The sequence below is a fragment of the Trachypithecus francoisi genome, unplaced genomic scaffold (assembly GCF_009764315.1).
Source record: "Trachypithecus francoisi isolate TF-2019V2 unplaced genomic scaffold, Tfra_2.0 Lachesis_group13, whole genome shotgun sequence".
NCBI classification, from domain to species: Eukaryota; Metazoa; Chordata; class Mammalia; order Primates; family Cercopithecidae; genus Trachypithecus; species Trachypithecus francoisi.
Genome location: NW_022681458.1, coordinates 84,470,102 through 84,482,645, shown reverse-complemented (window position 1 = coordinate 84,482,645; position 12,544 = coordinate 84,470,102). Strand labels below are relative to the sequence as shown.

General features: G+C 35.8%; 1 protein-coding gene across 1 annotated transcript in view; it reads right to left on the bottom strand.

Moving 5' to 3' along the window:
* Positions 1 to 12,544, bottom strand: part of CCDC148 (coiled-coil domain containing 148) — a 291,005-nt gene that overhangs the window by 176,519 nt on the left and 101,942 nt on the right. Inside the window, exon 3 of the mRNA XM_033231425.1 lies at positions 6,763 to 6,884. Within this exon, the coding sequence (XP_033087316.1) occupies positions 6,763 to 6,884 (122 nt within the window). The remainder of the gene's footprint in view (positions 1 to 6,762; positions 6,885 to 12,544) is intronic.

Sequence of the window (12,544 nt, the reverse complement as noted above, 5' to 3'; positions counted from 1 at the left end):
CACCCCAGAAAATTTTTCAAGAGGTCTCATTCCTACCCTTTTGGGTTTATCTTCCCTGTCAGGTATAATAGGCATCTTTATTCACATTTTTGGAGGACAATATTTATTGAATGTATGAGAAGTTAAAAGATGTCATCAAGATTATAAAGCTCATAAACATCAGAGTAACAAAGAACCTTGATGTTTAGATTGGTTTATCCCTCAGCATAAGATGGGAAAGATTCATTGGATAAGTTTTTAGAAGGCCTGGCTTCAACATTTACTAGAAATATGACCTTGAACACACAATTTTAATCTTTCAACTCTATGTACATCTTTGTAAACAAAATTTTTTAATTTAAGCAAATATTTATTTGATGATACTTAAAGGAATATGAAAAATCACGTAGCATTGAAATCTAAATTTTCAACTGAACTTAATTTTTCCTCAATTTTATGACTTTTTAAAAATGTAGCACATAATGAATGCTTTTGGGTTTCAGCTGAAAGGTTTTATCAGCCCTGGATCTGTTTGCCTTAGATTCATTTCTGGCTGTTTGCCTGATCTGCTCCATCTCACAGAGCAGCCTGTGTTTCTCAGGCACCCCTATCAGTTGGCTTCAGCCAAAGCAAGACCCTGGCATGGGAGACTGAAGGCAAGGAAGAAAGGAGAAGCCAAAAGATTACATCATCTTGCCTTCTCTACTCTCACAGGGTCTCCAGGAGCATTTGCTCATGTCCATTGCCCCAACTTTTCTCTGAACAGTTCCGCTACGTTCCAACTATCTCTGGGTAACCTCACCCCAGGAATGTGGCATGGCCTTGCTTCTTCTGTATGTCCCTCTGACCTACAGATGGCAGTGACTTCCTGTACTTGTCAACTTCTGTATTGCCTCCCAGTCCTCTGCCTTCTCAGTGCTATCACCTGCATAACCATCTTCCTACATTAAAAATCCCTCTACTCTGAATCCTCAAGTAATGTCTGTTCCCTGGTTAGACTCTAACTTATACTCATGCATACTCCAAACTCAAGTATTCCATATTAACAATTTTAAACTACAAAATTGTAAATCAGAAACTTGATGAAATACACACATTTCATAATTTCTCTGCTGTTAAAGCACTTAGTACCCTACAAGCTTTAAAAGATCAATACTGGAGATGTAAAGACTTCAGAAGACAAGTTCTAAAAAGGAATCTTTATAATGCATGCTATTTCCAGCCGTCATTCACTGATTGCTTTAACCTTGAGTTTATCTTTCTGCTGTTCTGGTTACTGATTCAAAATTAGGGATATAAGAAAACAACCCAAAGATTACTTTTAAAAACTACAAAGTCAAAGTCAAATATTTTCCTAAGAAGATCTTAAGAGTGTTGCAATTATGAAATTTAGGAGGGAAGTACATTTTTAAAAGCACAGGACACTGCAGAAAAACATTCAGCAGTCTCTATTTTACCTACCAAAAAATACAAGTACACAGTATTTCTAAAATCTGACATTTTAATGTTCACTTTAAGAATGCTTAAAACTCATTCTAGCCATTTACCATAGACAGTATCTAAAGTCTGTTGTAACAGATACAACTTTTAAAATTAGATTTCTTTGGCATATTTGGTACACATGGTACAAAAAAATTAAAATACATTGGTGAAAGACGGGGACACATTTTTATAGTTTGTAAAAAAAATCAATGCTCTCGCCTTTGGGCCCAGGGAAAGTCCAATTACGTAGACAATAAAAGTCAAAATAAACCTAATATTTTTCACTAGACAATTCCAATATTTTGCACAACACACTGATTTTTTTATAAATTCACTCATTGGTTCCACTTCTATCCTTGGGCTAAAAATGAAAAAAAAAAAAAGTCTTAAAAAGAGCAAAAAGATTTAAAGTTCTGTCTTTACCAAGAGAGAGATGTCTAGGTGATTCTAATTCATTTTACTGGGCAATATGCCATATAAAGTCAATACTTAGGGTGGATGATAATTTGTGCAGAATGCTGACGATTCAAAAATACTCTGGAAAAATGACAAAACAATGAATTCACAAAAGACTTAGAAACCAGGGGTTTCCTGTGTATGGCTTATTGTGATGGTCCAAGATAATAAAACCTAAATAGGCATCTTGAAATATTACAAAAGTCCTTTGAACCAGAAGATCCATCTTTTGAGACAGATGTCAATAACTAGTAGATAACTGGTTACATGTATGTATATGTTTGTCAAATGTCACTGGGATGTACGTTTGAGATATATACATTTTACTACCTGTGAGTTATAACTCAATAAAGAACTGTTAACACAAATAAAAAGGAAAAAAAACTACAGTAAGATGCAATTTCTCATTTATTGGGTTGGCAAAAACTCAATTGTTTAACAAAACACTCTGTGAAACTAAAGAAAGCATGTTCCCTCTAATATTGCTAGTGGGAATACAAAGTGATACAACCCCCATAGAAGGGAATTTGGAGATGTATCACAAGATTTCACATGGATTTATCCGGTGACCTAGCAGCTTCATTTATAGAAATTCATCTGAAAACTATATTGGTGAACGTATAAAAGATATATGCACAAAGCTATTCACTGCAGTACCATTTGTAATAGAAAAAGATTAGAGCACAAAACTTTCATCAATAAGTGTTCTTGCCAAAATTAATTGAACTTGAATCTGATCAAGTCCCTAAATATAACTATCAATTTACTGGAAACACAAGAAACAGAAAAACATGTTGAATGGCACCACCAGGATGTAATCTGCCTAATTCAGACTATAAGACAAACAATACAATTTCTTCAAAAAATAAATTACAAAATACAAGAGGATAGAGGAGCAAATCTAAAAAAAAAGTTATAATGTACAGATTATATCTAGAAGCTGATTTAAATAAACTTTAAGACAAAATTTTTGAGATAATCAGGAAAATTTAACACTACATATTTGAAATTATTAAGACAATAACATTTTTAGACATGGTAATAGTATTATAGGCTTTTAAAAATCTTTATTATTTCAGCAATATATGTTGAAATATTTATGGGTGAAATATTATGATGTCTGTGATTTGCTTCAAAACAATCTGGCACAGGGGGTGGTTTGTGGGTAGGAGTATAGAGGAAACAATGGTCAAAAGTTGATTATTGTAGAAGCTGAATGATGTGACACGGAGATTCACTATACCATTCAATCCAATTGTTCATATGTTTATAATTTTCTATAACATTTTTTAAAAGAATTAATAAAGCCTTGAGCTGTACAAGAATTATCTCAGCAAAGAAATTCAAATTTAAAAATAATTGCAAAGATCTCTTTAACAGTTAATACACTGGGAATGAACAGTTACATACAATGTACCAAAATTGGTCTCACTTTTTAGTCCAACTCTATTATTTGTCTTCAGGTTCAATCTCAGCCTTTGAAAGACTAGATCACTGACTGTCCACTTCAGTCTTATATGGTTGGCATCCCAGAAATTGTGCATGATCAATGACACAGTGATTATATAAATGACCATCACATCTAGCTTGTTAATAATATCAGTAGTACAAATCAGACAAGTAACTATGCATTCTAGATGTAACTTGAAGCAATAATCTCTTTATGTGCTTTAAATGTTAATATTTTATCATTTTATTTAAATATGTTTAATATTGCCAGAGAAAAGTGCTGTAATAATTAACAATGATTATTAAAACTGTAAATTACATGTCTAAAAAAAGAGTGCATTTAAATGGTAAAATAAATAGGGAAGTAGGCCAATAATTAATATAAATATTAAGAGAGAATGTGTTAGCTATGAAACATTAAGAATAATAATATATTCTTTTTGAGCCTATATATTTTTAATTCAAGTAATATATGAAAGAATAACAGAGATACTATTATAATCATAATTCTAGTTAGTGTGGACTATTTTTTATCTTAGCATTCAGGACATTAAAAAAAAATTTGAGTTGTATTTAATTTCCATTTATTTAATTCCACTTAAGCCATGAGTCTTTTAAGAAAAAGTCCTATTTGGCAATTGTTCACAACTTACAAGAATAAATTAAAAGCAAAATGTCAACTTGCCACCTCTAAATTAAATTAGAAGGGAAGACTCCAAAAAATAACGTACAACAATATTCCCAATGCATTTTCCTTAATCCAGATATAATAAAAAATGAGAACTGCATGAAGAAAAAAAAGCAAGTGTTAGAAAATGATGAAGTACCTAGGACACATTTTGTTCTCACTAGCTGGAATTCAAAACAACAGACATCCCAAAATGCTTTAAAAGGACAATTCCTTATCATCATGAATCTACCGAGACCGAAAATGGAAGCAAAAGCTTGTCAAAACGATTGCTGCAGACTGTGAACCGTTTTCATTAGTTAAAGACAAGGGATTTTTTTGGAGATTTGCCAAGCTATGAATCCCAGGTACACAGTTATTTCTAGAAAAGCTTCTTCCTGAATTACATTCCGCTATGAACAAAAAGGTTACTGATGTTATTTAAAATGCCAGTTGAACGTGAGCATCTGTTTAACCGCACAAATACGTAAATACAGTGACCAGGGTAGCAATCCAGTGGCTGACAGTGCTGAGAAATTACTGTTCCTGCACTTGATATCAAACTATAAAGACCACAATAATAATTAAAAATCTGAAATATATTGATTCTTTCATAATGAGTCTATCACCAAAGAGAAATTCACTTTGACAAACTACTGATTTTAACACTCAACCATTCTACATTCAGTCAAAATGTCTTTTTTGGTACATCTCGAATGGATGGATGGATGGATGGTATTAGAAATATAAGTGTGTATATATACATACATGAATATTTATTTATCTATTCCAATACTGACAAGGGTGTAGAGAATACATTTGTTTGGTATCTTCATTAAAACAATACCTTGGGAAAGAAACTTGGTAACAGGTCTCAAAAACACTAAAAAACACTCACACTTTTGATCCAGATGTCCCAATCATGGGAATTTTTCCCATGAAAGTAGAGGATTCTAAAACATGAAAAGTCTCTATGCTTGAAGTAGCATAATTTCTATTATCACAAAATTGGGTACATCTCAAATATCTAAAAATTGGGGTGGGATAATGCATGGATCATTTTCTCTTCGGAGTACTTGTCATTCCTGTTTTTACCTGGTTAATTCTTTTGTATTATATTTTTAATTGATATATTGTAATTGTGCATATTTATGGGCACAATTTGATGTTTTGATACATATATACGTTATATAAAAATATACATTAAATCAGGGTATTTAGCACGGCCATCGTCACATGCATTTATCATTTCTTTGTGGGGAGTATATTCAACAGCCTCTCTTCTGTTTTGTAATATACAACACCTTACTGTTATTCATCCTCACCCTACTGTGCAATAGAACACCAGAACTGATTCTTCCTATCTCATTGTAACTTTGTACTTTATTGGCCTTGAGATCCCAATTCCAATATCCCTTCCTCAAAAAAGCCTTCCCTAACCACTCAGTGAAGATCAAATCCTATTATACACCAGACAGCATGGTTTTTATTGCAGTTTATACTTGGGATAATTTTACTTCCAGGCTTATTTGATAAACACTGACTCCTCTCCCTCCCCCAGCAAACAGTAAATTTCATAAAGGTAAGGGCTGTATTTTGCTTACCATTGTATCTTCAAGGCAAATAGTAGACACATAATAAATATGTACTGGCTTGAACAATTAAGTATTTAAAAGATTATGTGACAGACCGTTAGGGAGAAAAGTATACATGATTTCATGTCTATGCTTATCATGGGAAAAATAAAATGCATATTATGTTTATGTTTATATATATGTGTACAATAAACAGAAGTCAGGAATATGAAAAGTTTTGTTAGGATGATAGTAATATAAGTGACTTTACCACAAAATTTCTTTGAATGTTCCCATAACATTAACTTATTTTAAATTTATATAAACCAAATAAATAATGCCCTGGCTTTTAAGTGGTTGCCTTAGTTTGAGGAGATATAGCCCATGAATATATGGTAATCTCTCCAGAATAGAGTATCAAATGTGCTTTGAAATCATAACAATTGCCTTCTATAAAAAAAGGTATTAACAATAAAAGGCAAAATGAACAAACCATGAAAATTGTGAATACAAACAACATGCAAATTATGTAACAAGTTGCTTCACCTAATCTGTTTTTACTGCAGTCAAGTAATGAAAATACTGTTTTTAATGAACTCTATTATTTCCACAAGAAAGAATCATACTGTGTGAATAATCCTAAACTATACATGGTCCTAAAATACTGTGCAAAATCATTTGCACATAATCTCCTTTCAAATCTAGCCTAGGTTCACCCTGGCCTGGAACATATCTTTAAGCCAAAAACGGAATTCTAGAGAAGAGAGCACCTGAGGACATATTTGTATAGTGTTGGAGAAGGAGTCTTAATCAGGTAATAGTCCGCAGCTGGTAATTACTAACAATTTTTATTCTTCAGATTAAGTTGGAAGTTGTTGAAAGCTAGTAAAAAAACTGTCTTTCAAAAAATAAAGTTGAATTCAGACCTCAAAGAGTTGTTCTGAACATTAAATGGGTAATGCATGAATGCATGTAAACTATATAATGGTGCCTGAGAGCATTCGATAAATGTTAGCTGCTATTCACTATTATTACTACTTGGGAGTTTCTAACAACTATTTGGAATGTCATTTATTTTCACATTGACATTGTAAACACTTTCTAGCAATTCAATTTTCTAAAACTAGAAAAACACATACACACATAACTTCTAACCTTTAGCTCTGCAGAGGCAGAAGCTAATTTCTTTGCTTCAGTTAATACACGCAATTGTTGATAGTCTACTGGTTTGCACTTGGTGTTTCTCATCTCATTTTTCATATGCAATACCAGATTATCTATTAGGTATAAAAATAGAAAAATGACAAAGAAAGAATATCATGTTATTGGAAGTCAAAATATAATTAGGGCAACATATCGACTTCAGATGTTATTTTTAAATATTTTTAAGCAAATATAAGAAACAATATATTACAATATTGATAATATATTTGAGGCCTCTATTTCTAGAAATTATTATAATATAGCCCCTTTATTTCTTGCACAACATTACTTCTGAAAGGGTACAGAGGGAACACTTTCAGCTAAATTAGTACCGTATATTGAAGATTTTAGAAAATTATAATGCCAAGCTACAAAGTATGATGACTGTTAACCCATTCTTTTTATTTAAAATGTGATAGACATCAACTGTGAATATTAAGTATCACATCATTATAAATCAAATTATATAAATAGATTTTTCAATCATAGATGCATTTTTAACTTAGAAAAATCAAAATAATTTTAATTAAATTTGAAAAAAGGTTGAAACTGAAAGCTAAAACTTTAATACATTGAAAAATATTAAAATCATGTAAAATGTTTGAGTAATCTACATCCAAATACATACAATGTCCTAGTCCGGTATGATATGAGCCATTTGGATAAAGCAAAACACAAGCAAGAGTTACTCTAAGTTCAAGTAGCATAAAGTATACAATAACTTGAGTAACTCAAACAAAACATGTACTTCCACCTCAATTATATGAATAATTCATCTGTGTCATATAAAGTAATTAGGATTTATTAAGTAAATCATGGATCACATGACTATAGAAAGCTCTCAAATGATTTCAGGCCAATCACAGTGAAAGAAAGCAAGGGTAGGGAGACCTGGCAAGATGGCCAAATAGCAACAGCTCTAGTCTGCAGTGCCCAGCTAGATCAATGCAGAAAGTGGGTGATTTCTGCATTTCCAACTGAGGTACCTGGCTCATCTCACTGGGACTGGTTAGACAGTGGGTGCAGCCCATGGACAGCAAGCTGAAGCACAGTGGGGTGTCACCTCACCCAGGAAGCACAAGGAGTTGGGGAACTCCCTCCCCTAGCCAAGGGAAGTCATGAGGGACTGTGACGTGAGGAATGGTGCACCCCAGCTCAAATACTATGCTTTTCCCATGGTCTTTGCAACCCACAGATCAGGAGATTCCCTTGAATGCCTACTCCACCAGGGCCCTGGGTTTCAAGCACAAAACTGGGCAGCCATTTCAGCAGACACCCAGCTAGCTGCAGGAGTTTTTTCATACCCTAGTGGTGCCTGGAATGCCAGTGAGACAGAACCATTCACTCCCCTGGAAAGGGGGCTGAAGCCAGGGAGACAAGTGGTCTAGCTCTGTGGATCCCACCCACATGGAGCCCAGCAAGCTGAGAACCACTGGCTTGAAATTCCCGCTGCCAGCACAGCAGTCTGAAGTTGACCAGGAATGACTGAGCTTGGTGGGGGTAGGGGTGTCTACCATTACTGAGGCTTGAGTAGGTGATTTCCCTCTCACAGTGTAAACAAAGCCACAGGGAAGTTCCAACTGGGCAGAACCCTCTGCAGCTCAGCAAAGCTGCTGTAGACAGACTACCTCTCTAGATTCCTCCTCTCTGGGCAGGGCATCTCTGAAAAATAGGCAGCAGCCTCAGTCAGGGGCTTATAGATAAAACTCCCATCACCCTGGGACAGAGCACCTGGAGGAAGGGGCAGGCGGCTCTGAGTGCAGCTTCACCAAACTTAGACTTCCCTGCCTGTCAGCTCCTTGCAGCGGATCTCCAAGCACAGTGTTCGAGCTCTGCTAGGGGTCAGACTGCCTCCTCAACTGGGTCCCTGACCCTCATGTCTTCTGACTGGGAGACACCTCCCTGCAGGGGCAGACAGACACCTCATACAGGAGAGCTCCACCTGGCATCTGGCGGGTGCCCCTCTGGAACAAAGCTTCCAGAGGAAGGAACAGGCAGCAACCTTTGCTGTTCTGCAGCCTCCACTGGTGATACCAAGGTAAACAGGGTCTGCAGTAGACCTCCAGCAAACTCCAGCAGACCTGCAGCAGAGGGGCCTGACTGTTAGAAGGAAAACTAATGAACAGAAAGGAATACTATCAACATCAACAAAAAAGAAACCCCAGCCAAAGGTCACCAACATCAAAGATCAAAGATAGATAAATCCACGAAGATGGGGAAAAGCTAGTGCCAAAAGGCTGAAAATTCTAAAAACCAGAATGCCTCTTCCCCTCCAAAGGATCACAACACCTTGCCAGCAAGGGAACAAAACTGGATGGAAAATCAATTTGACGAATTGACAGAAGTAGGTTTCAGAAGATGGGTAATAACAAACTCCCCCGAGCTAAAGGAGCATATTCTAACCTAATTCAAGGAAGCTAAGAACCTTGAAAAAAATTAGTTGAACTGCTAACTGGAATAAACAGTTTAGAGAAGAACATAAATGAACTGATGGAGCTGAAAAACACAGCACAAGAACTTCATGAAGCATACACAAGTATCAATAGCTAAATGGATCAAGCAGAAGGAAGGATATCAGAGGTTGAATATCAACTTAATGAAATAAAATGTGAAGATAAGATTAGAGAAAAGAGAATGAAAAGGAACAAACAAAGCCACCAAGAAATATGGGACTATGTGAAAAGACCAAACCTATGTTTGATAGGTGTACCTGAAAGTGACAGGGAGAATGGAACCAAGTTGGAAAACATTCTTTAGGATATTATCCAGGAGAACTTCCTCAACCAAGTAAGACAGGCCAACATTCAAATTCAGGAAATACAGACAACAACACAAAGATACTCCTCCAGAAGAGCAACCCCAAGACACATGATCATTAGATTCACCAAGGTTGAAATGAAGGAAAAAATGTTAAGGGCAGCCAGAGAGAAAGGTTCGGTTACCCACAAAGGGAAGCCCATCAGACTAACAGTGGATCTCTCTGCAGAAACCCTACAAGCCAGAAGACAGTGGAGGCCAATATTCAACATTCTTAAAGAAAAGATTTTCAACCCAGAATTTCATATCCAGCCAAACTAAGCTTCATAAATGAAGGAGAAATAAAATCCTTTACAGACGAGCAAATGCTTAGAGATTTTGTCACCACCAGGCCTGCCTTACAAGAGCTCCTGAAGGAAGCACTACATACGGAAAGGAACAACTGGTACCAGCCACTGCAAAAACATACCAAATTGTAAAGACCATCGGCACTATGAAGAAACTGCATCAACTAACAGACAAAATAACCAGTTAGCATCATGATGACAGGATCAAATTCACACATAACAATACTAACCTTAAATGTAAATGGGCTAAATGCCCCCAATTAAAAACACAGACTGACAAACTGAATAAAGAGTCAAGACCCAACAGTGTGCTCTATTCAGGAGATCCATCTCACATGCAAAGATACACACAGGCTCAAAATAAAGGGATGGAGGAATATTTACCAAGCAAATGGAAAGCAAAAGAAAAAAAAAAAGCAGGGGTTGCAATCCCAGTCTCTGACATAACAGATTTTAAACCAACAAAGATCAAAAGAGACAAAGAAGGGCACTACATAATGCTAAAGAGATCAAAGCAACAAGAAGAGCTAACTATCCTACATATGTATGCACCCAATACAGATTCATAAAGCAAGTTCTTAGAGACCTACAAAGAGACAGACTCCCACACAATAATAATGGGGGACTTTAACACCCCACGGTCAATATTAGACAGATCAACAAGACAGAAAATTAGGGATATTCAGGACTTGAACTCAGCTCTGGACCAAGCAGACCTAATAGACAGCTACAGAACTCTCCACCCCAAATCAACAGAATATACATTCTTCTCAGCACCACATCGCACTTACTTTAAAATTGACCACAGAGTTGGAAGTAAAACACTCCTCAGCAAATGCAAAAGAATGGATATCATAACAGTCTCTTAGATCACAGTGCAATCAAATTAGAACTCAGGATTAAGACACTCACTCAAAACTACACAACTACATGGAAACTGAACAACCTGCTCCTGAATGACTACTGGGTAAGTAACAAAATTAAGGCAGAAATAAATAAGTTCTTTGAAACCAGTGAGAACAAAGACACAATGTACCAGAATCTCTGGGACACATTTAAAGCAGTGTTTAGAGGGAAATTTATCTCACTAAATGCCCACAAGAGAAAGCATGGAGATCTAAAATTGACACCCTAATATCACAATTAAAAGAACTAGAGAAGCAAGAGCAAACACATTCAAAAGCTAGCAGAAGACAAGAAATAACTAAGATCAGAGCAGAAATGAAGGAGATAGAGACAAGAAAAACTCTTCAAAAAAATCCATGAATGCAGGAGCTGGTTTTTTGAAAAAACTAACAAAACAGACCACTAGCCAGACTAATAAAGAAGAAAAAAGAGGAGAATCAAATAGACACAATAAAAAATGATAATGGGTATATCACCACTGATCCCACAGAAATACAAACTACCATCAGAGAATACTATAAATACCTCTATGCAAATGAACTAGAAAATCTAGAAGAAATGTATAAATTCCTGGACACATACACCCTCCCAAGTCGAAACCAGGAAGAAGTTGAATCTCTGAATAGAACAATAACAAGTTCTGAAATTGAGGCAGTAATTAATAGCTTGCCAACCAAAAAAAGTCCAGGACCAGATGGATTCACAGCTGAATTCTACAAAGGTACAAAGAGGAACTGGTACCATTCCTTCTGAAACTATTCCAAACGATAGAAAAAGAGGGAATCCTCCCTAATTCATTTTATAAGGCCAGCATCATCCTGATACCAAAACCTGGCAGAGACTCAACAAAAAAAGAAAATTTCAGGCCTGATGAAAATCAATGCAAAAATCCTCAATAAAACACTGGCAAACCGAATCCAGCAGCACGTCAAAAAGCTTATCCACCACAATCAAGTTGGCTTCATTCCAGGGATGCAAGGCTGGTTCAACATAATGCAGATCAATAAACTTAATCCATCACATAAACAGAACCAAAGACAAAAACCACATGATTACCTCAATAGATGCAGAAAAGGCCTTTGATAAAATTCAACAGCCCTTCATGCTAAAGCTCTCCATAAACTAGGTATTGCTGGAACAGATCTCAAAATAATTAGAGCTATTTATGATAAACCCATAACCAATATCATACTGAATGGGCAAAAACTGGAAGCATTCCCTTTGAAAGCTGTCACAAGACAAGGATGCCCTCTCTCACCACTCTACTTCAACATAGTATTGGAAGTTCTGGCCAGGGCAGTCAGGCAAGAGAAAGAAATAGAGGGTATTAAAATAGGAAGAGAGGAAGTTAAAATTGTCTCTGCAGATGACATGATTGTATATTTAGAAAACCCCATCATCTCAGTCCAAAATCTCCTTAAGCTGATAAGCAACTTCAGCAAAGTCTCAGGATACAAAATCAATGTGCAAAAATCACAGGCATTCCTATACACCAATAATAGAGTGCCAAATCATGAGTGAACTCCCATTCACAATTGCTACAAAGAGAGTAAAACACCTAGGAATACAACTTACAAGTGATGTGAAGGACCTCTTCACAGAGAACTACAAACCACTACTCAAGGAAATAAGAGAGGACAAAAACAAATGGAAAAATAGTCCATGCTCATGGATAGGAAGAATGAATATTGTGAAAATGGCCATACTGCCCAAAGTAATTTATA